General features: G+C 44.2%; 1 protein-coding gene across 4 annotated transcripts in view; it reads right to left on the reverse strand.

The window, feature by feature from the left end:
- Positions 1 to 4,591: 4,591 nt before the first annotated feature.
- Positions 4,592 to 26,310, reverse strand: part of ppfia2 (PTPRF interacting protein alpha 2) — a 136,066-nt gene continuing 114,347 nt past the window's right edge. For 2 of the 4 annotated variants that reach the window (XM_071905725.2, XM_071905727.2), the window contains 18 exons: positions 26,090 to 26,181; positions 24,885 to 25,017; positions 23,985 to 24,202; positions 22,638 to 22,875; positions 20,646 to 20,675; positions 20,352 to 20,482; positions 19,793 to 19,955; positions 18,839 to 18,897; positions 15,202 to 15,283; positions 13,257 to 13,457; positions 11,104 to 11,166; positions 9,217 to 9,246; positions 8,865 to 9,040; positions 8,577 to 8,674; positions 8,198 to 8,373; positions 7,523 to 7,591; positions 6,263 to 6,416; positions 4,592 to 4,650 (listed from right to left, as the gene is read on the reverse strand). In XM_071905725.2, the coding sequence (XP_071761826.1) occupies positions 4,592 to 4,650; positions 6,263 to 6,416; positions 7,523 to 7,591; positions 8,198 to 8,373; positions 8,577 to 8,674; positions 8,865 to 9,040; positions 9,217 to 9,246; positions 11,104 to 11,166; positions 13,257 to 13,457; positions 15,202 to 15,283; positions 18,839 to 18,897; positions 19,793 to 19,955; positions 20,352 to 20,482; positions 20,646 to 20,675; positions 22,638 to 22,875; positions 23,985 to 24,202; positions 24,885 to 25,017; positions 26,090 to 26,181 (2,172 nt within the window). Of the gene's footprint in view, positions 4,651 to 5,715; positions 5,773 to 6,262; positions 6,417 to 7,522; positions 7,592 to 8,197; positions 8,374 to 8,576; positions 8,675 to 8,864; positions 9,041 to 9,216; positions 9,250 to 11,103; positions 11,167 to 13,256; positions 13,458 to 15,201; positions 15,284 to 18,838; positions 18,930 to 19,773; positions 19,956 to 20,351; positions 20,483 to 20,645; positions 20,676 to 22,637; positions 22,876 to 23,984; positions 24,203 to 24,884; positions 25,018 to 26,089; positions 26,182 to 26,310 lie in introns of all 4 variants that reach the window. The other 2 variants (XM_071905724.2, XM_071905726.2) reach the window with 2 other exon arrangements.

Below are 26,310 nucleotides of genomic sequence, written 5' to 3' on the forward strand. Positions count from 1 at the left end.
GCTACTAAAAGAGTCCGTTGAGTTGGTGCGGTTGTGTATCAAAGTGCTTGTCATGTCTCTAGGCGTCGCGGTGCGTCACTGCGCCCCTCCTAGAGCGCTCCGTTTTTGTGACGGAGGGGGGAGGGGAGGGGGTCCCGTAAGAAAGGATAGTGGGGTTCGTCGGTGCCAGAAGTGGGGTTTCTCTGCCACTAGAGGGCAGGCTGAACATGTTCACACAACATCCAGAGTCTCGTTCTCTCTCTCCGTGGTGCAGCACACGTTCATCGTCATCATCATCTTCATCGTCATCATCAGCACAATGAAAAAATAAAACCGTATGTACAAAATGATCTGGGGAGGGAGGCGGGCAATATGGAGACTGTTCAAAGAGCAGCATCATTTTAATCTATGGACCGCTAAATGAGGAGGCAGGGGGGCGTTTTTTTTGCACAAACTCTGAATATCTTTTTTTTTTTTTATACATAGATGTGTTGTGTATATATTAAAAAAACGGCATATTTATATTAATTTACAGATAACCTACACATCTCCTGTAGAAGAAATACACAGTACGTTATGCATCGACAAGTTACTGTACATGTAAAAGGTAGAAATGGCGACAACAGGGCAGCCTGCAGGACAGTATAGCACCGGCATCTGGTGCCCACGTTATAGAGGGACGGGGGGAGGTGGGGGAGGTAGGGGGAGGACTTGGCTTGTAGTAAGGGAAGGAGGGGGGGGGGCATGGCAGGAGGTACACCTAACTAGACCTCCCAGCCTGCTCTCTTAGTTTTAGGGGGACAGGGTGGGGGATGGAGGGGGGTGGGGTAGAGGGACGGAGGGCAGGGCTTCTTGGCAGTGCGTGTCGTCAGAATGGTTTGTTCCTAGGCAGGTTGGCCCGTCCAGCAGCTCCATTGGTTAGGCTCCAGTTAAAACTGCACCTGGAGGGGAAACAGAACAAGTAGGTGTTGAAGTCAGAACTGATGAAACTGCATCAACTTCCTCAATATTGTCCTCCCACACAGGATCTGATTCGGGCTCGATCGTGTACGGTCTTGGAGGAACGGTCTTGTTCCTGTTTGTTTACTTCCTCCAGAGGAAGGAGGGGAGGGAGGAGGAGGGGGTCGGGCCTCCAGCATGGCCAGCCAATCGGAGCAGTAGCTCATTCGAGAGAGTTTTTGTCCCAAAATAGCACAGGCTGAAAAGTGAGTTTTGGAAGCTAGGTACCTGGAGAAGTCGCTGAGTCACTGGTATTGATCAACAACCCTATCAACCCCCTGCAGAGATATTATGGTCATTTTGTGCTGTGTGTCGGGGAAAAAAAATCATACTTGTTGCCCCTTTAAGGAAAAAACGAATGCAGAAACGGGAGAGAGGCGTTTGACCCACCTCCTCATCTGTCGTACGGAGGTACAGCTCCACGCTGGAGACGTGAACAAAGGTGACTGACAGTACCCGGGTACAGTCTGTGTCCATACTGAAGACTGCTATATATGTGAATTTTTGACCTTGTGGCACAGGTCCATCCTTTTCATTACTCACAGGAATCAGATATTTTCACATTTAGATTTCTATGTGTCTCATATCTGATTCATATTTGATATTTGGCCATGTGATTCGTGTCTGTATGGTCAGATCCATAAATATATGTTTGAAGATGTAGACTTCAAGTTGTTGTGAAAAGGGCTACAGCATTATGGAGTGAGGAAACACTTCAGAAGGAGACTAAATCTGACTGGATATTTTCAGGACCAATTGTTAGTTATGGTGACATGTCATCTTTTGCTTGTCATCTTGAGTGCATTATAAGATAAGATAAACTTTATTATCCCTCAAGGGTAAAATTGCCTTAGGTAGGGTGCTCCACAAAGTTAAAAGTGCATTAAGTAGTGCATTAAGTATTATATTGGGTTATTGGGGTATTAGGACAATTACCAGTTATTTAAAGTGTAGAGAATATGCAGCTATAAAACCAAAACAGACTGAATTTGTCTAATCTGCGATTTCAAGCACTTGATATGGATGTAAATTAGAATTCCTGAATTGCAACCTGCTATTGTTATTGTTCAAACACATGCTGTGTCTATGGTTTATGCAAACATCATTACATACACTTTCAAATGCTGAGTCTGAATCGTGGAGAGGGAGGGAGAAGGTCGTGGAGGCGTGTTTTTGTGTGCATACACTATATATTTGTTTGTGTTGGCGTATGCCTGTCTGCCTGCAGCAATGAAGAAGGATAAATAAGCTGCTGAAGGCATATAAATCCTAGCTTGTACAGTAAATAACTCAATAGAATCATTTTTTTGTGTTTCCTGCACACATACTGTGCTCCCACTGAACTTTGCACTGTATTATATCTTTTTTTGGTATGTGGGAGTACTTAAAAATAAGCTGATGAAAGCATCAGAAACACAGCCTGCGGGGCGCTTCATGGGATGAGCAAATTCTTGAGAAACACAAAATCATGGTTATGAAGATATAACTCACCTTCTCCCCACTGACTCATTTCCCCTCTGCTCCACTCACTCTAAATTGCTCTCCGAAAGTTTTCTTCGTCTCTCTTCGGTTCTTATTTTATTTTTTTTCCTATCACTCCTCTCTAACACGATCATCCTGCCATCACAGCAGTGTCACTGTCTGGCTGCTGTGCCTCTGACCCTTGCACTTGTTACTTACTGGTGGCTTGTAATTCTGTTGGTCTGGGAGTTTAAGTTTATTCTACTGTTGTACTCAATGCGATTAATCTAAAACCAACTCTAACTTAATGGATGCCATGCCAACGAAATCAGTAGTGTCCAAGTCCAATAACTTAGAAGTTAATTTCAAGTCATAGCATTGGCAATCTATTAACAAGTATAACATTAGCATCTTGTGCAAGTTTTTAAAATTCAAAATATAAAATGTCAACACTTTTATTAATGACCTGAAAGTCTTTTAAGTACAATTTGTAATTTATAAAATGCAAAGCTTATGTCACACACTGTTGTTTTCACATATACTGTAAATAGCAGCTTTAGCTTGACTACTGACTGAAAATAATCTTACTACTGAATCAAGGATGAACTCAAAGCAGCTGACTTTCAGTGTGCATCCTACTTAGGTGAAGGTTTGGGGGGAGACAAGGAGACACATCCTCCTCAATATTAGAAGGATGGATTGTCCTCTCCCCAATTATTTCTGCCTCAAACACATATATGTATTGTTACTCTCTTTGCATTTTTAGAAGCACAGTTGACTTTTACCGAAGCACATTTTGTGATTGGCTGTCATCACAAGCACAAATATCCTTCTCCTGTAAAAAAATGAGCCTTTCTCCTAGTTGTTTGAAACTACTTTTAATGCTTTAAAAGGCATTTTGATAACAAATTAGACCACTATGTTTCATATTTTGATTGTTTGCCCTTCAGATTATTGATTCAGTTTAGCAGTGTCTTACTGTATTTCACATGGACCAATAATTCTTCTCACTCTCTCTCATACCTGAATTCTTGTCTCATGTAAATGTATCTCTTTTGTTTTAATGTTGCTGATTAAGTGAGGGAAAATGGAGTTGCATTTAGGCTGCTACTGTTCCCATAGTATGTCAGTGTGACTTGCTACACAGAGTTTGATCCAGTGTGTTGAAATTAAACCTACGCCCTTTTGCCTCTGTCGGGACACATAGACCTGATCCACATATGGAACAGTTTGTGGACAAACTCGCTAAACTATCAGATACGATCCTAAGACTGGAATTTGTCTTTTGGCATAAATGCATCTTACAGTGTCTGTATCCCATTAATTGTCGGTAGCAGGAGCAGCTCAGCACATTACCTGGATATAACATCACAGATCACAGTCTCCGGTTCCTCGCTTTGGGAAAGAGCTCTTCATTCCAATCAATAAGATCTAAAGCAACACTTAAAGAAGTAAAGGTTCTTTTTTTTTTTTACAGCTTTTGGCATCTTCTTACCATTTCATTTGTCAAAGAAACTCACTTCAAGTACAGATGCAGAGAGCGATGAGAACATGAGAAGGCATTTCTCAAAGCTATCAAATCAAAGCATAGCTAAATCCTTATGAGAAATTGCCCTGCTTCCTTTCGCCGCACCTGGCAATACACAGCTGGAAGGAAAACTAGGGCAAGCTCACTTTCTAATCTGTAACGTCCAGAGGAATCTAACAAGGTCAGTTTTCGGAGACCTCCGCTATCAGAATCATGTAAATGAACTTTGTCGACTAATCTCCGTGTAAGATACTGCAACCCCTCATCTATTTGAAGCAGATTCCCAAAGCCCGGTCCGCCACTGAGTCATCTTTTCTGGACGGACATTAAAGGGGAGACGTCGGGAGGAGGCGGCGGCACGCTGCTGGCCCTGCCTCCTCCGATCACCTTATCACAGCCACCTGGCAAAAACACCGCAGACGCCCGCCAAGCCGTGGAGACAAACGTGCTTATCTGGGGGGGGGGAATGATTCACCCTCTCGTCCCTTTGATCCAATATCTGTTTTAGGTACTTCTGAGGAAAGGATCTTCGGTGTGTGCGTGTGTGTGAGGGAGAGAGAGAGAGCGAGCGAGCGAACGTGTGTTACATACAGCATACAGTTTGAGGTCCCTCTCTTCCTCCTCTCAGCAGGAGTAGGTTCTCACCGTGGAGCTGTCCAGGCGCTGCACCGCTGACGGTCCGACTGTAGGGGGAGACAGTGAGAGAGATCCTTAAGTCACAGTACTAGGCCTCTGCCATTTCAGATGGACCCAGAGTGAGTAGGAAACATTCCTCTACTTGGTTACCACCCAAAATAAGTGCCACAGGATTAGATCTGTGCAAGGTAAAACGGTACAGGTGTGATCACAAGTGAAACAGACTTGGTTAGCTATACTGGTATGGTCTCTTTCTCACACACACACACGCACGACTGGGATTACTTGTAGTGTCACCGCAGCAGGAAGGCCGTGGCACGTTAGATCACGCACTCAAAGGAGGTTTTAGTTTTGAGTGGACAACACCAGCAACAAGATCGGCTCTGTTGTGGACGGCACAGACCGGGGAGCACAGAGAAGAGAGACAGAGGCACACGGGAAGGCTGTTTCAGTTTCACCGGGAACACCGTGTTAGAGGAGAACACTGGTCAAAACGGATGTCTTCCCCCCCCCCCCCATGTATCACGACTTGCGTCCGCAATGCCGTCACGAGCTGCTGGTCGAGACACAAGCGCCGATACACTCCGCATCCCTCTAGAGAGAGCCTATTTCGACCAGTGTCCTCTTTTAACAGCAGAGGGATGACGAGTGACACAAACTGTCAGTTTGAGTTGTTAATACATCCAAGACACACTGTTTACCTATGTAAACCTCCTGATGCAGGGCAACTTACATAGCACTCACATCCATCTTTGTTTCGCCGCTTAATTACTGTAACTTCAAGGGTTGCGCCAGCCGACCCCTCCACAGGAGGTGAGTGGGTCCTAATCCATAACTGGAGCCCTAGCTTTTACCACCAGGGTGACTAGACCCGACTATTTCACAACTCTGCAAAACACAAACGGCCACCCTTGGAGTTGGATATTGAGGACAGAGAGATTAAAGAGTAGTAGAGAAAAAGAGAGAAGAAAGGTGAGGGTGAGAAACCACAAAGAAAAGGAGAGATACAGCGGGACGGTGGGTAGCAGAAACCATGTGAAGAGGGGGGGATATACGTATAGTAACGCACACGGGGCCGACAAGCCCGGAGCCTCCAGTGGGGCATAGCTGACCTTGAAACCAATCCAAATACATGTCGTCAGGACTGTCATCCAGCGTCTCATAGAGGACTGCAGAGCAGCCGTCAGTGTCAGGGAGAACAAGAGACATGGTCAGAATGCTCCACACACACACACACACACAGCCAGGAGCAGCAGCTCCTGCCCTCTGCAACGCTGCGGGTTAAACCTTTGCTTTGCTGCTGTCTTTGAAAGCCACACTGCAGAAAATATCCAGCACGACACATCATGCGATCTAGCATTGAGTCTTAAAATATTATCGAGTCGTTTGCCATATTCTGCCTTGTTTCAAGATACTGACACTTGTTTCTAGAAAAATTCTGAAACAATTAAAACTGCTTTGGCAACAAGTGGAATTATTTCTCCCCACTTGCTTAGAGAAAAATAAGATTTTAAGACTGAATATGAGACTAAATGATTTAAGATGAAGATTTTTTTGAAGTGTACAAAATAATTGAATGTTGCACTAAACCAAACACTATGAATGACACATTTCCTTGTTGTCCTACTGGAAAAGAAATGGGCTAGTGCGGGCGCTCACCCTCGGGGGGCAGTCTCCGGGAGTGAGCAGACGTGGTGAGGCGGAAGCCGGCGGGGAGCGTCTCCGCCGACCCGGGCATCATGCTGATGCCGTGGACGTCCCGGGGCGGGAACTGCCTCCTCCACGATGGACCCCGGAAGTCTTTGTCGTCACACTGACGGACAGACAGACATGGTTCAGCTTGGTTTAGAGGGAAATAGTTCAACAAAAGTATATAGTTAAAGTTCTTGGTCTGCTGGTTAACTGATGAGAACATAGACACTAAAGTCATCCTTGTGTCCCCGGTAGATCATTGGCTTTATTGCTCCATGCTAACACTTCAGCATACACTATGTTGAGTATGCAAGTAGTACTGAGTATGCAAGAGGCATTATCCAAAGTGAGAAGACTGACCTTTTAGTAAGAACATGTTGTTAGTGTTTTTTATTATATGGCCTGTAGATCCATAAATTACAATGTTGGGTAGAAATATAATGAATCCAATATAGCTGATGTAGCTATGCTTTATTTCCTGAAACATTTCAGGTGAGCAACCACATGTTCATCTCCTGTGTATGAATTTTTGGCTGTACACAGTCTCCCGTTGCCCACCACATTCACTCCCCATTGAAACAGAACATGTCATGCTCCGAGTCTTGCAGGAATAGATGCCATAAGGAAAGTAGTTCCTGGTAGTTCAGTGTAGTAAGTTATTTTTATATCATATTTTAACAATCTTTGACACAAAACTGAGTTGCATTTCATTTAAGAGTACTTACCATTTAGAGGTAATGCTAGTCACCTGCTACCACTCAAAATACAGACATATGCTAAAGTGTTAGCACAGAGCACCGGAGCAAACAACCAGGGACACATGGATGATTTTGGTGTCTATGTTCTCATCACTTAAGGGTTATGTTGCCAAATGGGCCAATTTCCCAAAATCACAGTGTATTCCTGTAATCTCATTGCCTATTAGTTTGGTAGAATGAGGTGTCTTCTGTCTGATGAAGAGCACTGTGCTCGAAACATCACCTGTTTAGGCGTTAATGAGTTTACACGCCTTGGGAGCAGCTTTCAGTGTGCAGACTCTACTTTTGTTCCATGACTTGCATTCTGTCTGGCACCTCTTTAAGATCGTTTTGTCTGTATTTTACTTTACGTGTTTTTACTCTTGAAACTGACATCCAGCTCAGGTGTGTTTTGCCATGGCTAACACACCTTGGCCCATCGCCAAACAGTAGTGCGAGGACAGTCCTGTGGGCGATGGGTGCCACTCACCTCATCCAGTCGCCTCTCGGTGCCGAGTGCCAGCAGATTATTGTACTCTCGCTCCAGAATCTGACGTGCCTGAGGGGGGGGGGGGGAGAAAAAATAATACACCATATTCAGTTTTATCACAAGGTCAGCTATTTTTAGCAGCACAAAAACAGAGGCAGCTGACGCGTTACATTATTCGTGCTGCACATTGCTTTTATCCAAGCAAGGGAGGAGATAAGCAGTAAAAATTCACAGGGCTTTGAGAAAGCGACCGGAGTGACAAATCTGCATGTTCTGATTAGGGTTGGACCGATATGGGCTTTTGAAGTTTTGGATTGAAGCTGCTGATAGCTGATATTTTCACATTCGATATTTTCGATATTTTTTATTTAAATTTGACTAAGCTCATGCCAAAAAATTCAAAATTTGTCATAGTTTTATCCTTGGCAGAGTGGAAAAGCCTCTGAAACAGCATTTAGACCATCATGGGACACTAAAACTCAACATGGAAATGCAGAATACTACTACTATTAATAAAACATTCATGCATACTTGTGTGGAATCCAATCTAAACAATGCATCAGAATCATTTCAAGTTTCTCATAGATAAACAAACTGCATCATTATATCGGAGGCGGCAGACAGGACACTCAGCTAAACAAACTGACTGACAGAGCGCTGCTGAGGCTGCAGTACCTGAGTGTTTTGGTTGGGGATCTGGAGCAGCAGCGCCAGGCTGCTGTAGTCGAAGTTGTCATCCAGGGCGACCAGGGCGCCGTGCACGCCGCTCTCCAGCAGGATGTTAGCATAGTCCCTCAGGCCTATGCTCTGCACCCAGCGGATCACCCGCTCGTTACTCCACACCAGCACGTCTGCACACACACACACACACACAGATATAGAGCATATTATTCATACACTTCCCCAGCAAGAGAGCGAGAATGTGTGTCACTAAACAACAACAACGGCGACGTTAATGGGAGCCAGCTGGCAAACGGCTGAATCATTCTTGTTTACTATTCATTTTACTCATATTATGTTGGTGGTTGCATCCTATTTATTTGGGTGTACGCACCTCTCATTTCGTGCTGGCTGTGCTCCCTGCGTCTCTCCAGCTCCTTCCTGTCGTAGTTGAGCTTCTTCAGACACATGATTCCGTACTGTAAACTCGTTCTGGTGGCACAAGATCACACACACACTATCAGATGAGCAGAAAAACAGCTCGATTTTTTCTCCTCTACTTGCTAAATATGCCTCATAACTCAGTGGAAATGCCTGCTCTGCATAATATGTATAAATGTTTTCTTTATATTCATTTAGCAGTCCTAGAATCACTGTGAGTGAGGTGAGGTGACTTCAGTACCTGTGGAAGCTGTCCACCATTTTGAGGTGCACCCTTAGGTCCTTCTTGGTGAGGTGGTCCAGCATGCGGGCGTCCACCAGGCACTCCATGAAGTAGCTGCGGTACTGAGGTAGTCCTAGACTGGGCAGCCACTCGTTCCCTATCCACTCATGGTTCATGTCGCCGTAAGCTAGAGTCTGACAAAACACACAGGAGAGCGCTGTCAGCACGCTGCATCTTCCACTGACTCAGTGCCTCACACAGGGAAATGGAGCTTACTCGATGCTTATATTGGATGATTGTTATGGAATCTGTCATAAGCTACCCGCACTGTACAAGGGCAAGTAAATCACAGCACAGCATGTCTCCTTACCTGTGCCCAGCTTCCCTCCTCAGAGTCTGACTTCTGTTAGAAAGGAAAGGAAAATAACATTATGCAGGTGAGAGAAAATTACTGGCACAGAAAAAAGACCTAATTTAATCTGATTGTCTTATCAAATCCTGTAGCTGCGCCCCAAATTGTCATTTAGCTATATATTGCAACTGGCAAAGCTTATCTCATGACTAAACCCAACGCTAAACCCAATATTGATAACATAATGCATCAGTCTAATATCTGCCTTTTTTGTCAATTGCATATCACACAAACTTTGATCAGGATCCAAGTGGACCTGAGAAATATCACACACTGACCCCTGCAGACCCAAACTTGACTGTTGAAAGGGTTACTCCCCACAATCAAAACTGTGCTTGTGATCTGTGTTCGGGTCTAAGATCCAGAACAAAACACATGTTTATGAGCCAGTGTGGAGTTTGGGTTCAGTGCCCCGACATCTAAGCCAAAGAGAAAGTCCAATGGAGAGGGAGAAAAGTTCCTTCTTTCAAACTTTGACAAACTATTCTGAGCTAACAGCAAGGCAGCTTTTAAATACATGTAAGAACTACTGTATGGTATTCGAGATACGGGAACGACCTGCGAGAGCTGGATGCAGTTTGCAGGAAAGAAAGCTCACCCCCCGGTTGGCATATGAATTGGTCTCCTGGGACACTTGTTATCCCCTCAGTACTGGCCTGGCCTGACAGTGCACATTTGGTTTGGAGATGGGTTACTAAAGGACACTGCTACTCAGCCACAAACCAGCAGCTTTATTCCAGATCCCATCGTTGCTTCATGTCCCAAAAAATGGTACAGGATTGGTGATTAACTTTAAAGTCCTTGAGACCAAGACACTATTTTCTGTATGAAGGCTCAGAGAAAAGCTGGACAAAAGATATCTTGTATCATTGTGGCACAACAGATATCTACTGTTACATGTATAATGTATGATGGGTTTGACTTGAGACAGATAAGACAGCAGCAATAGCTTTAGAATAATGACTTTGCAAATACTGCCAATGGTTTTGATATTAAGACATGTAATATCAACAGAGTTCATATCCGATTTTTGAATGTTGCACCTTACTTTGGAGCTGGTTTTCCTCAAACATTGATTTGTGGATGATGATGTCTAACTGTACTGTAGCATTATATGTCAATGTCAAAACAAAGGACTTCTTGTGACTGTGGGGTAAAGTTGCTGATATAGTTTCCGTCTAGTTTTCTATTACAGGGCAAATTTTAATCCTTGCAAACATAATGATCACGAGTGATTACCTTCATCCCATGCTGCATTCCTTCCTTATGGGAGTGGCATCATCAATAATGACAAAGTGCTCACCCGCTGCTTGAAACAGCACGACAATGCCGTTTGCCATATGCCATGGTCTTTTTAATAATGAATCCCCGTGGAGAGCTGATGGGGAATTTTGGAATTGTGTCTGACACTGTGATTTCAGTATCATCACCGGAACGAGCCGCCCAGATGATTACACTCATCAGTATGGAAAGTCTTCAGACTAGTGCCTTCTTTATCATGAACATACCAAAGAACTGTATATTTGTCAGAATCTCTTCTTACTATTCTTACTATCTATTCTTACTTCTTACTACTCTTTCTTACTGACATACATTCCCAAATTAGTGTTGTTCACAGAGGTTCACAGACTGGGGGAGGGGTTAACTGATGCATGCAGTCTCTATCAGTCACTGCTGTCACCATGTTGTTTACCCTGTCCGATGCACTGCACCACGTATGGTCGTATGGTACAGAACTCTGCTTGCACACTCTCCTATTGCCACCCACTTTCATACACACACACACACACACACACACCCATGACAGAGATGAAGGGTGATGGTAAAGGAGACAAGGGGACTGACCGTTTTGGAGGGGGCCGCCATGGTCTCCATCTCCTCATGGGTCACCCATACATTGCCTGACGGCTACGCGGGGCGAAGCCCAAGAGACAGAGCAGCAGCAGGATTGGTAGTAGAGGTCCGGTAGGAGGGGCAAGCAGTGTTAAAGAAGAAGAGCAGCACCACTGTAAGCCAATAGTGTTATAGCATCACAGTCAGATGATGAGCTGGCCCCAAAGCCCCCCCTGGGGGTCAAAGGGCATACGCAGAGAACAACAACACAGCACAGGACAGCACAAAACATTCCAACTGTGGCATACAGAAGTCACAAATTTGCCATGCAGAACAAGAAAGATGCAATTAATTAGGAACACCAACAGACATAAACCCCACATTGCCCATCCCTCTCCATCCAGCTCTAATGATATCTAGTAACAGTGGAATGAGCATCAGCTCCACTATTGCTTATTCCACTGTTTTAGTATTGGTTTCTATTCTGAGGCATCGGTGTCTAATTTTAGCAGCAGTGATTGTTCTGCAGTCACAGCAGAGGGTCAGGCTGTCATGACCTAGATAAGAACAGTCTGAGGCACAGCCATAACCAACGCCAGTGTTGGTCCATTTAATCTCTGTTAAAGGCGCAGTGCAGCTAGCAGTGGGCCACTCCCTCACTGTGAGTCCATGGTTTGGAGCGGGACGGGGGAGGGGGAGGCCCAGTTGTAAAAGTGCAGGTAAAATGTCTGGCCCCTTTCCCCTCTGTTTCCCCTGTCAATTTTCTGCTCGGTGTACACCTCCCACCGTATTTACAAGGTCAATTAACCCCCGGGTGTTAAGTGCGCGGGGGTTTTTTAAGTGCGACGACAGGCGGAGCGCCCCGTCACAGTCGGGGGTTTGCGATGGGGCCCGCGGAGTCACATGCGCTGTAATGAAAGTTTCATGAGGTGTGGAAGTAGAGCAAAGTGGTAGACGAGAGGAGGGGGGGAGGGGGGTAAAGGGGGAAAGAAGGGGCAGGGTAAAAAAAGAGAACTGGTAGAGCCGTTTTACAATAAGACAGAGGATGAAAGGAGTGCAAGAGCCTAGGGGTGTGAGTTATGATTGCTGCATGTGTACTAGTATTGTGTGGAGTCTAAAAAAAACCAAAACGGCATAGTAGAGTCTACTATTCAGCATGTGCCTGTGTGATATATGGTACGCGTGTGTGTGTGTGCTCTGTAGTGTGAACAGCCACTATCATTAAGAAACAGCAGACTCCTTAGAGGCCATATGCAATTACCATGACAACAGGGAGCTATGAAACCAACTATGGCGTAAAATAACCGGTGAGGTAAATTACACCACGGTACAGCAATGCTTTACAAACCATCCCACTCTAATATTCACTTACTCACCACTCACAAAGATGTAGTATGAGATATAAAACTGCTGAGATATAAAATAATCGCTGACAAATGTACTGATGCGTGTGAATACGGCGGAACTGCTCTGCTCGCTACTGTAATCATTTGCTTGTTCATGTCACCCATTTGTGGCGGGCGTGTTTGTGTAGGCGGTGCGCATGTAATAGATTGGAGTTTTAGTTCTGCAAACATTTCTCAGAGGCAGAGCTGCTCTGGAGGCAGAAGTAATCTCATTGGTTGATTTAAATCTCAGTGGGCGGAGCCAAAGAAGCACAATTTTTCAGGTTAAGTTAGACTGAAGCCCAGTGAAAAAGACAAGAGGTAAGAGAGGAGGTAGCTAATATTATGAAGCCTAGCGCTCTTGCTACTAACTGAAAAAATGCAATGAAGCCATTACTAAGTTATCTAGGTTAGCTAGTTAGCCTAGCTGACCAAGTTCAAACTAGCCATACTAGCCTCTAGCTATCTAGGTAAGCTAGTTAGCTAGCTGCTGACCTTCCAACATCATGAATGCCACGGTCATGAATGGTCAATGCCATTTATATTTTATTCATAGTTTAACCGGAGTTCCTTTTTTGCCATTCACTCTGAAAAATGGTGGTTCTTTGACTCCAACTATTAAGATAAGATAAGATAAAATAGCACTTTATTAATCCCCTTGGGGAAATTCAGGAAATTGAGGTGCCTCCGAGAAATGTCTGTGTAAAACTCCAATCTGTGTGCATGTACTGTGTGTGTGTATGCATGTGTGTGAGTGTGTGTGTCTAAGTGCTAACTCACGGTTCTGGAGGTGGGCGGGGCAGAGGGGCTGGTGAGGGAGACCATTTCCTGGATGGCCAGGCGGAGCTTGAGGCGGTGCAGAGGGTTGCTGATGCCGATCTCCCTCTGGATCTCGGTGTCAGACAGGGCCGACATGATGGCTCCGCTCTTCACGTTGGCACGGCACGCCGCCACGTACCAGGCCGGCATGCCCAGCCACAGCTGGACCACACAGAGGGAGAGGAGGCGGAGGAGCGCGGCATGTTGAGTATGGTAAGACTGAAACTAGGGTTAGACTGATATATCAGGCCAATATTGGCCTTTTGCTAAAAATCTCATATTGGTGGTCAGTGTCATCCATCTCAAATATGATGGACTTGATACACTGTGTTTGATTTACATATTCATTGTATGATTGATCAATACTACACTGGTTGTCTATGGGAAGCCCTTAACCTGAACTGATTCTAATGCAACAATTTGATCAGATTCAACACAAGTATGTATGAATAATTTATTATTCTATTAGTTATTTCTTGCATTATTATCATCATGCTGTGTTTCATTGAGAGTTTGATTTGGTCTACACTGAATACTTGTCATTTTTTTGGAATTCTTTGGCATGAAAATTGTCAAATTTTTAAATATTGAATAACAGCAGAAAATATTGTTTATTGGCAGCTTAAATTAAAAAATATTGCTAAGTCCTAAAAAACCCATATCAGTAATTCTAACTGAAACAGTGCAGTCTGGGATGAGGTGGGGGTTCATGCATATGTGTGGGTTGGTGTTGGCTGTCATCCACTGGACAGTAGGGGGCAGTAGTGTTTGTATAATGTGACCAATGTATATTCAGTTACTTCAAAAGTCAGTCACAGCCAGTGAGTGATTCACTGCCAAGATTCATCAAGTGTGAAAAGAAAGTATTATTTATTTTTATAATCAAGGTATTCATTGCTAAACATTAATATTGATTAATGGAACTGGAGTAATAGCTAAGTAAAATTGCTCATAATGGAACTAAGCTAAGCGATAATATCAAGCAATTATAATCAAATCCATCAAAAGTCTTATTTGACGAGGGCAAAGGTGTGCTGCAGAGAATGCATTAAGCCAAACAGGCGACTGATGCAAATGCGTTCTTATAGAGAACATTCGTGACACTTTTCATAATGAGACTCAACCCATGCTGTTATAATAATAATAATGATGTACTAACCCCTGCCAGCGTGATAATGGACATAATTGATACCATTTTGCAGTTTTAACACATATAGTTATGATGTTCACGTAAAGGTGACACCCGCGACCCGTGTTTTGATTAAGTTTAGTTTGCATTCTGCGCTCTGCATGTCATTACAAGACAAAACAGCGGTAAACTGTGGGGCGTTTATGGAGTTCGCTGACAAAGTTAACATCACCGAAGTTGAAGGGAAGCTGGAAGTTTTGCACAAACACTGCTGAGTGAGGAAAGTGACGCTCTCAGTGTTTTAAGGATAGAGAAAGTTAAGAACAAAAACCAAAAGTGAAAGGAGTAAGATGTTTCCATCTACAGTAAGCCATTTAATATCAGAGAAAGTCAGGTATCTTCACTGGGTTTCTCATAATCAGAGTATGAGCTTACCCAGGTTATTCTAACCGACTTAAAAAAAAAACTGTGTTACTTGAGTATTTTGGGTTAAAAATTAAATTCTCTGTAACCAAAGTGTGGCTGGGCTTGCACTTGCTTCTATTTTATGCATTTGGCCTTGCATCAGCTCCACATGGATGTCTACTTGTTGCTGCTCATGTATGTTTTTGCATTTTTTATCACCTAATGGGGCTGGGAATGAAGAAAGCTGTCTAGTTAAATCTCTATATATTACATCAGACTCGAGGTTTTCTTTGATGTTTACATGTGATTCCTGTGAAAACATTGTTGCAACTGAACATGAATGATTTAATGCCGGCAAATGATTTTGCCTACCTCCAGCCAGGCTACCACTGTGGGGCCGTCCCATTGGGCGAAGGGTAAGCCCTTCCTCCTGGCCTCCTCCAATAGCTCGTGTCTGAGGGCGGGGACAGAGGAGACCTGGCATTAGCACGCGCACTCTGCATACAAACACACACATTATATAAAAGCACACACACACACCCTCTCACATCCTCACTCAGGCACACTCCTTTTTTCCACAAATCGCTGCAATAACATTGTGTCGGCGTGGGTCTGCGTGTGTGTGTGTGTGTGTGTACATGAGAGGGAGAGTACTCATACACACTTTATCTCTCCCAGTCCAGCCTGTACACCAAGAGCTTTGGAAAGGGCAACGTTTTATCATTCATCTGTGTGCTGCCGGGGAAAGGAGCAGACACGCGCTCTGCTGTAACTGTAACTACACACACACACATTTGTATTACTATACTTATGAGGACATTCATTGACTACATTCATTCCTTAACCTTAACCCTCACCATTACATACCTAACCCTAACCTTTATCCTAATATAAATCGAATCCTAATTCTAATCTTAGCCCTAAACCCAAATCCTAATCCTAACGGCAAAATATCCTCATCCTTGTATAGACATTTGTTCCTCATAAGTATAAAAATACAACACACGCTCACACACACACCTGGAAGGCACTAGGCTACTTGCTCACCGAAGCTGCACCTCGCATCACTAATCTAAGCATCTAACTCATCCCGACACAGATGTATTGTGCTGAGAAACGACACTATTTTTTGCAGCATGATGACATTTTTTTGTTGCTGCGGTATTTTGAATCGTGTGTTATTTTTAGATACAGCGTTTCACATTTTCTGGGCTGCGTTCCACGGTTTTGTTTTCGCAGGTGCCGAGGGTGACCTAAGAAGGCTGAGAGTGGGAACGGCGGCAACGCATCGGATGGAGCGTCGCTTAGGAGAGCCGGCGCCCGACCTACTCAGCGCGATGTAAATTGCGCCTTAGCGGGGGGGGGGGGGGAACGGATGCGCGTCCTCTTGGTCCGTCACGCACGGAGCTATTTGTATTATGCCGAATCCTCCCACGCTAGCTCTGCGCTCGACTAGGCGAGAGACGGAGGAATGATAAACAGCCTTAAAAAATGCCCGCCTGAGATAGAGTGAGTGTATGAGAGAGAGAGTTAAGGAGAGGGGATGAGTAAACGCACACACTCGCACACCCACGAAAATAAAAAAAACACATTTCTTATCCTATTTAGTGAACACATTTCATAAAAAAAACAAAAAGCACAATCCACAACCCAGTCCCTGAGTATGTTATGTTGTCAAAGAACTTGACAAATGGAAAGAGTAGGCTTAGTAATAGACATGATACATGTAGCACTCTCAGCGTTGAAGGCCTCAGTGCAGTGAAAGGGCACTTGAACACAGCATACATGGCGCACAAAGCCTACAGGTGACAGAGGAGGCGTGTGTTCGCTCAAACACAACCGTGTTACATTCACCGTCTTATCTATACAGTACATGGGGGGATAGATCATGTTTATGTTCAGGTTTTCGAGTCTAATGCATGGAGAGATACATCCACTGAACATAGCTGGGGAAGGGAAGTAAGGAAACGGTTATGACAAATCATACAAACAAAAACAACAAGATCTGACAGTCCCATAACCAGATATCGCAGCTGGTTATTTTCACACAGATAGATAGAGACACATATAAGGAGAGGAAGACATTCCGGGTATTGAAAATTGGGGCCCCAGTTTAGCGGCGGCACATTCTCTGTCCAGCCATGGATGCAGCTGCCATTGAACTGTAGAGGGGGGAGAAACGTCTTCAGATGGTAAATGAAAAAAGAAAGAAAGAAAGCAATGGGGTCGTTAACAGCCACGAAGAATAGAGAGAGAGAGAGAGAGATATATAGATAGAGACGTCAGCTTTGGCACTGGTCTTTTCGGGAGAGGACGGATGGCGGACGGACAGAGAGATGACAGACAGGGCACGGCTGGGACAATGGAAATGTCCAGGAGCTCACTTATACATCCTCACAACTTACCCGCTTTGTTAGAGTCAGAGGATGATGAGAGGGGGGGGGGGGGGGGGAGAAGGAGAGGGAGAGCGAGAGAGGAGAGAGAGAGAGAGAGCGAGAGAGCAAAAGAGAAAGAGAGAGAGGGAGAGAGAGAGAGAGAGAGCGACGGGGAGACAAAAGTACACAAATGTTAATGAGTTAATAGGCAATTACTAAACGACTCTAAACACAAATGTGAGCGCACGCACACAGCACGCCCGCGCACACACACACACACACACAAAGATAAATCTCACAATGGATTGACATTCGTTTACAGGAGCATCTGTAGACCAGTAGATGGGCAAGTCAAAAAATGGAGTCTTCTACAATGCAGTCCTGACCACATCGTGCAGCAGAGAAAATGAGGAATGCACTGAAACACAGCAAGACCCCCCTCCATGGCCTCACATTCAAAATGCTCAAGAGTTACATTCATACAAGAGTTACCTCACAAAAAAATAAATAAAAAATGATAAAAATACAGAAAACAGCAACAATGAAACCACGGCAGTATTGATCAAGATGCTGAAATGGAAGTAGTGCAGGCAGCTCAATGGCATGCAGTGTGGAGGCACCAAGATGCAAGGCGGTGTGGTCTTATTCCTGGACACTGCTATGGAGAGGTCAGTGCAGTGGAGAAAACACATTTGTCAACATACACAATACCTTCTATTGACCGACTACATGGGAGGCAAAGTTATTTGTCATGGCAACTCAATGTGCACTTCGAGCAAATGACATTCATCATTTGGCACCGGGGCATGGCAAATGCACACACACAATCACCACACACACACACACACACACACTACAACATTCCTGTTGAAAGGAGATTTGATTTGTGAGGGGCTTCCCCCTTTTCCTGCAGGGCAGAACACACCCGATCTGACTGTGAGTGTAATCTATGATTGGTGTTAGGGAAGCCGTCTATAGCTTCCAAACTGACAAAGTAGCTTTGTGAGATTAATTGGCTTTTCAGCCTGGATCGATAGTCTGACTTTGGCACAGTCTCTGAATATAGTTAGGCTGATCTCTGCTCCTGAACAGCGAGCCAGGCCCTGCGCTCTATCGATCCTGTTCACAGTGTGGGTTTTTTATTTTTGTAGCGGAGGGTGGGTGGGAGCGGGGTTATAGCATTACATACAGCCAGGCTCCCATAGAGGGAGAAGGCTAAAGGAAAACACAGCAGGTGGACACTAGCCACTGTGTGTGTGTGTGTGTGTGTGTGTGTGTGTGTGTGTGTGTCAAAGGTCAGATTGGACTATACTGTAGATGGTGAGTGTCGATTCTGAAGATGAGCTGTGAAAAAAGTGGGAAAGCATGCGGCTCGATGATTTCCAAACAAAATGATGTATCTAAATACGGAGGTGATGTGTGTGTGCGCCTGTGTGCCTGTATGTGTGTGTGTGTGCATGCCAGACCCTATACTGGCTGCGGATGTATGTGTGTGTCAGCAGATATGTGTAGCGGACAGGCCGTGGCCTCTCTCCTGGCTGTGTGAGGAGTCAGTGTGGTATTGAGCGACTGCAGGGAGGAGGTGCTGCTCTGGCAGATAGAGGCCAGAGGGGGATGTTTGGGTGAGAGCTTACTTCTTTTTCAACCTGCGGTCCTTCTCGGCCTGAGTTCCCAGCTTGCCCACCCCCATGTCCTGGCCCACCATGTCCGGGTCCATCATGGTCGCTGGAAGGGGAGGAGAGACAGGAGACATCAGTGCAGCTAATATGACATTCATATACTGTACGTAGATACCTTAACATGTGCTTAATTCACCCCTTGATTTGTTGTTAGACTTAAGGTAGTTTAAAAGTAATATCCACTTACTTACAAAGAGGTAAAAGTACTGAATTTTCCCCTGATTAACCTCTTATTATATACTCCCCTGCTGAAATGCAATACAGCAAAAGCCAAAACAAATGACAATTTTCTAGATTTATTACATTAATTCTGCAATATTAAAATGTTCAATAGCTTATCTTATAATAATGCATGACAATTTGTTGTTGGATTAGGGTTTTAACCAATAAGCTGACATTTTATTAAAAAAAGTTTTAATTAAAAAAAAAAAAAAATCAGATATCATCCAGTTAGTGTTAACCACCTCTGATATGATGGATATGATGCAGTTTGATTGATTACATATTTATTGTATAACTGATCATTATTACACTGGTTGTCTATGGGAAAGCAGTTAACCTGAATTGATTCTAAAGAAACATTTTGATTGGATTCCAAGTATGCATAAATATGTTGTTGTTAATAGTAGTAGTTGTATCCTGGGTTTCAGTGGAGTGTTTTAGTGTCCCATGGTCTAAATGTTCTTTCAGAGGCTTTTCCATCTTGACAACCACAAAGTTCTTGGCGGGAACACTGAATAGCCTACTTGTAATTTTTATGATTTTTTTGGAATTAAAATGGCCAAATTTAAAGATACTGACTATCAGCACAACATATCTGCAGCTTGGATTCAAAAATATTGCTATCAGCCTAGAAAACGTTTCGGTCAAACGTCATTTGTTGCGCCCACCTTGTGGATCTACCATGACCTGTCTGTGTGCCAGGTGCGCCAGCCGGCCTTTCTCCTTCTTGCCAAACAGCCGTCCGATGGAGGACTTGATGCCTTTCTTCTTGGGCTGCTTGTGAAGGGAGTCCTGGCTGCTGGCTACACTACTCAGGGCGCTGGCCTCAGCCTCCAGAGAGGCAGCGATCCTGAGGACAGAACACACACACAAGATAAGATATGATGAACCTGTAGTGATCCGCGGGGGGAAAGTCGAAAAGCGAAATTGGGGAAAGCAGCAAATAGTGATGGGATACAGCAGAGAAAAATAGAACACAATTAAGAATCAAGCTAATGAGGGTATTAAATATAAAGCAAAGGACAATTACAACTCTGGGATGTATGAAATGGAACTATAAGAATGAAAAGTATGAAATATATGAATAACAGCATGTATGCAGGATGTGTACAATAACAGCAGTAGAGCATACTGAGCCAAGAAATGAATTAAAAATATGTATGATATGAGAACTATGACATACTGCTTGGTAGAGAAAAATATTGCTTGACTGAAAAAATGTTTGTACAATTAAAAGTTGACCCACCCCCGTGCGTCGTTGTGCGAGGAGGCTGGCAGTGTGTGCGTCATTCGGACGGTCCGTGGCGTCGGAGGGGGGGACGTCTCACACTTGATGGTGGCCTTGTCCTCGCGGCCGTCCTCGTCCACCGCCGCAATCTGAGGGAGCGGGGCAAACGAATGGGACATTAGAGGTGACCCTGCGATACTGGTAAACAAACTACACGTCTGTCTGGGGGTGTCGTTACAGCAACCATGTGATATATGCAAATTAGGAACTCATAGTTTAAAAGTAAAATCTAAAAGAAGAATCCGACTTTACCTTTCTCCTGTGTTTCCTCAGATCGCTGGGCTGTTGGGCGGAGGAGAGCAAGAGACAACAAACTCATCAATACACATGGATCAAAGCATAAGCAAAAGCATTAACAACGCCACACCGGTAATAAATTAAAGACTATTGGCTCTTTCATATACATATCATACACCATTAGGCGCTCATGAGCCGCTGCCCAATGCTAGATTACCGAATCAATACATCAATAGTGAGAGACAAAGAGGGATTGGTAAACAAAATAATTCAAGGCACCACAAGTCATTTGACTGATCAATAAAATCAAAGCCTTATTTCTTTAAAAGCCCCTGGGTATAGGAGACATTTACCACTCTTGCTGTGGTGGACTGTGGGGGAATATTTGAATATATTTAGCATGGTAATGTTTGCAGAAACCCCCCAAAAAATCCCCTTGATGGGCACATCTGGAGTGTTCAAGCCCTAGGTCAATGTGCTGAGAGAAAGAGAGAGATGGTGGAATACATTATTGTCAATTTTGAGCGAGTTCCTAAGCCGCCATGTTGTCACCTTGGTTGCATGATGACAAGTGACAGAGGAAGACAGATTCTGTCACGCGGTTCTCAGAATGCTAAATTAATCCTGCAAGTCTTTAAAAATTCAGCTCTTTCCCAGCCCACGTGTGTCTTTTACAGTCCACCAAGCAGAGATGCAGTATGAAACCTTTATTCTTTACCTCAAAATAATGTTTACTACTGGAGTTGGAGCGCAGTGTTGAAACAGCCACTAATACAGCAGGACACATGTTGAGCTGCTTTGGACATATGGTACACTTGGCACAGAGGAGTGAGCAGAATTACACTGAAGGTATTTAATATTAAAGTATTTTTATGTAAAATAAATCTCTCTACTTATCTACTTATGAACTGGTACAAAAAAAAAAAAAATCCCTGCACACACACACACACAAGCATATGCTCAGACTCTAATCAAACGCTGCTCTGTGATGCAAGGGCAGTAAACCCCGAGCCTGATAGACATTTCACTCTATCAATCTCAGCACTACGGACCCCATCTAAATCATGCTGAGAGAAAGCCAATCGCTTTTCTAAGTGGCTGCTTCACAGGAATCCAAGTCACATTTCCCCTCCCTCTCTCTCTCGTAGCAGTTGTTCCCCACGCTATGTAATGGGGGAACGCAATATAACTGCCAATGTCTCATTTTGAGGGATGATGCATCTTCACACTGTGTCCCAGCGTTTAAAACCATTACACTACTTGGCCTGATGGGGGCGGTGTAATTAAAGGTCAACATTTTCTACTAACTAAACTCCTACACTGTAAGTCCACTTGACATGAAACTTGCTTCACACATCTAGCTATCCTCACGAATCACACTGATTGGTCGAACGGGGTCAAAATTTGAAACTTAAACATGATATCTCAGACACCGCTGGTCCGATTTTGATGACGCTTGGAGGGATGATGCATCTTGTTACTGATTGGCCCAAGGGGTGCCTGCATCATTCAGATGGACGACATGTTTACTTGGTTTAGATCCTTATTCTGAGGTTGTTTAAGGTCACTTGTCCGCTGTCTAATCAGATTTACTCTCCCTAAGGTCTTCATAAAGAGCTCCTGCAGTGAACTAAAAGATGAGACTGACTTGCACTCCAAAAAATGTCCATCTTCATAAATTAGTCTCGTATTCAGTGATAACACATTATTTTTAAAACCAAAGGAAAATGAACCGATGACCTAATCCCAGTTGTTTCAAATGCAGTTTCACTTTTTTCAGGGATTTTCTAGGAACAAATTTATATTATATATTTATATTTGTAAGAAGATTTAAGATTTAGTACTGGATTGCATGACTTTTTTTGCAGTGTAGAGGCCAAGCTGAAGGTAATTCTGTTGAATGATGCAACCTGTTCACACTCCAAGGCTATTGATGTTGTATATGTGTGGAGTGGGCTGGTGGTAGGAGCGGGACACAGGATGTCTACAGCCAGTGCAGGAACGTACCAGTGTCATGACCCCCATGCGCTCCATGTCGCGGGCGGGGCTGCGGGGGTCCAGCTTGGGGGTGGAGTGTCCGCTGGGCGGGGAGGAGGAGGCCAGGGAGGAGGCGGTGGCTGAGGCAGTGATGGAGGCTCCGTGGTGCATGCGGGCCAGGTTGAGGCCCTCGAGGCTGACGCTGGCCACCCGGTTCTCGATCTCCTCCGCCCGCAGCTCCGTCGACTCCTTCTCCTCCTGTATCAGCCTGGGAAGAGGTGGGAGGAGGAAGAGGAGGGGGGGGGGGGTGAGAGGAAGGAAAGGAAAAGTCAGCGTAGGGATACAGTAGGTGTGTTTCTTCATCTCGTAACTCCCATGATGATAATTGCTAGCTTGGCTGCAATAAAACTGAAGTACAGTACACATTTGCTGTTAAGTGTGGCATCTCTCAGATGAGTCAGGAGGCAAGATAAGGAAACATATTAGTATCAATGTGTTTAAGAATTTTGCCTTGCCTTCCACTCACTTTTTTTTCTAGTCTTTTGAGGTGGATTTCTTCAGATTTGCATAAGTTCTGTTGAAAACCCCCATAAGGCAAACTAATTACAGGCCAAGGCAAAGAGATAAAAAGGCTAAAAGTCAGTTCATTAGCTTTAACCATACCCAGGGTCTCACTGGCTAATTAGATGAGAGCTCAACTCCTAGGACTAGGATCACTATCTGCCATCAGAGTGGAATTCTTTAATTTTACAGTTAGCGTGCGCTTTTCCTGAAAAAAAAATAAAATAAAATGCGACACCGTCTCTATTGATTGTGGTGTAAATGAGCAAAGACGACCATAAGGCACATTAACAACCCTTGAAAGAAAGAACTAAGTAAATTTGCACTTGGGGTTATGAATACTAATCAGCACAAGATAATTACGGCATTAACAAGCAAGTGGCAGATCGCATTTCCTGAACCCTCTAATGCATACAAGAACAGTGTTTGGTGCATAGATAGGAGCAGCAACCCATTGACATGCAGACCACTGATACCTTAAGCAGCTCGGGATAAAGGTGGAAATAGGGCAGATATTAAGAAACTTTTATGCACAGCAATGGAGACATAGTTAAATATAGCTGATGATATGATCCAACAAGAGAATTAGTATTTCACACCAAAGTCAGCACAATCTTTCAAGAAATCTGAAAAAAAAAGGCCCAGTTTCCTGCACATGAGCTTAAAATGCGTCAAGCGCCAATTGGATTTGGAGTAAAACGGATGAAGTAAACAAGAACACAAGTAAGTGAAGCAAGCAAATCAATATGTCTGGGGGTCTGGCCCGTTATTCTCCGTTCTAACTGCATATCCAATTAAAGGGTGTGTGCCAGGTACCGGATCTCCTTGTTGATGGCGTCCAGCTGCTCCTGCAGCATCATGGCCAGGGTCTGTGCGTCGGAGTGGCCGCCGGGGGAGAGCAGGTCCATGGAGCTGAACATCGTCTCCCGGTCGTCGTCGTCGATGTCCGACATCTCCGTGTCGCTCTCGAAGGGGTGGCCTCCCAGGACGCCCAGCTGCTGGGAGCGCCACTCATGCTCCCCGAGTGATTTCGCCTGGGAAAAGACAGAGAGAGAGAGAGAGAGAGAGGAAGACTATGATTGAGACAAACTCTTAAACTCATTTTGACTGCTATAACTTTTTGCATTCCTGCCTCAGTCAAACATCCCTCTCATGTCTCATTAGGTTTTTACATAACGCAGCAGTTAGGATTCTTATGGGAACAAAAAGACAAATCAAAAAGCACAATTGCTTAATTGTCAGTTTCAGAACTGATTTTAAGATTTTAGAAATCACTTTTAAGGCCCAGATCGGTCTGGCACCAAGCCATGTCGCAGACCTTTTAACCCCATATGATCCAGATCACAGCTGCCTATTGGCTGTTCAAAAGTCTAGCCTAAAAACCAAAAGTCCTCATTGGCTATTCCAAAATGTAGATTAAAAACAAGAATAAAGAAGAAGAAAAAGTCCCTATTGGTTGTTCTTAAGCATAAATTAAACAAAACAAGAGTTCGAGCCTTTGCCATCAGGGCTTCTAAACTTTGAAATGACCAGCCTGACTACATGATATACGGGACATTATGTTGTTTATTAGCAGTTACAATAGTTGTAATAGTAGTAGTAGCAGTGGCAGTAGTAATAGTAGTAGTAAAACAAGAGGTGCAGGCAGATAGAATGAGCGACAGAAGACAGTATGAGGGGAAATAGAAGGTGGAGATGAAAGCCTAAGCGCCTCACCTTGGTTTCACGCAGGCCCACTCGACCTCTCCTCGGCCGGCGGATGACCTTGGCCGACCGGTAGTGATCCGACTGGGTTTCAGCCAGCGACCCCAGAGAGAACCGGAGCTCCGCGGACGTGTCCAGGTGAGACCTGCGCTCACACAGCCAGAGAAACGGCCTCCATCAGTAACAGCCGAGCCCCTCTACTGCGTTCAAACATCTTCCGGGTCTCATACATTGAAGATGAACAATATTTCAAACTGTTAAACACCTCGTGCTCATTGTAGCGCAAATCCTACACAGGGATTTTGACTAAGCCGCGAAGCCGATTACAAAAGATGAGACGCAACAGAAAAATGTTATGGTAATGCTCGCAGTTATGCTGACGGTAAACCAATCAAAGCTTGTTTTTGGGCCCTCTTGTGTATCTAATAGTCATGGTGATGTGGCGGAAAGTGTACTTCTCGAAGGATCAGAGCTTGTTATGCGCGCCTCTGCGCTTGCAAATTGTTTGTAATGCCTATGGAGGAGATTACTGTCAACACATTCAGCGCTGTTATATGAGAACGTCACGCAGCGTTAAGAAGTCGTCAGAAGACGCGTCCAAGATTAGATATGGAAAGTTCAGTGAAGGCGACGGTTTTCAAAATAGTAGGGGACATATTCTCTCATCAAAGACAGATCAAACAACACACTCAACACTGCTGGAGAGACTGAGTCGGCATTCTTGCATCTTTGCCTCCTGTTAGATATACACATCAGGGATAGACTGATATATTGGGTCGATATTGGCCTTTTATTATTTATTGGATCTTGGCCAGTCAGTGTCATTCAATGCCAATATATACGGTTATTAATTTAATTGTTCAATTATGCTTTTTTGTAAATTAATATTTCATTTAAAGGCCTAATGTATCACAGTTTCCCCAACCATTATATAAGGGCGGTAGATGCTAACCCACCTAAAATAATTTCATCAGTCTGGGTTTCAGTGGAGAGTTTCAGTGTCCCATGATGGTCTTAATTTAGTTTCAGAGGCTTTTCCACCCTGACAAGAATAAAATTCTAGAGGAAACACTGAATACTTGTACTTTTTTTGGCATGAAATTGGTCAAATTTAAAGAATTTAAATTGGCAGGAAATATCAGCTATCAGACACATTTATATGCTCACACATGCATTCCACACACACACACACACACACACACACACACACAGCCTACCGTGACAGTGTGGGTTCAGTGAGGGAGCCTGCCCTCATCCTGAACTGGTCCAGCTCTGATCTCAGTTTCTCAATCTCCTCCGCCAGGTGAGTCTGGAGGAAATACACAAGATGTCACTGCGGGCCTTGCCTCATCCCCAAAGAGTGATTATCGTAGTATACTGCAGTCATATCAATGCATGTCAACACTGTGGAGTGACATAGCTGCATAACATTGGAGCT

This window comes from Centroberyx gerrardi, chromosome 24, assembly GCF_048128805.1.
Source record: "Centroberyx gerrardi isolate f3 chromosome 24, fCenGer3.hap1.cur.20231027, whole genome shotgun sequence".
Classification (NCBI taxonomy): Eukaryota; Metazoa; Chordata; class Actinopteri; order Beryciformes; family Berycidae; genus Centroberyx; species Centroberyx gerrardi.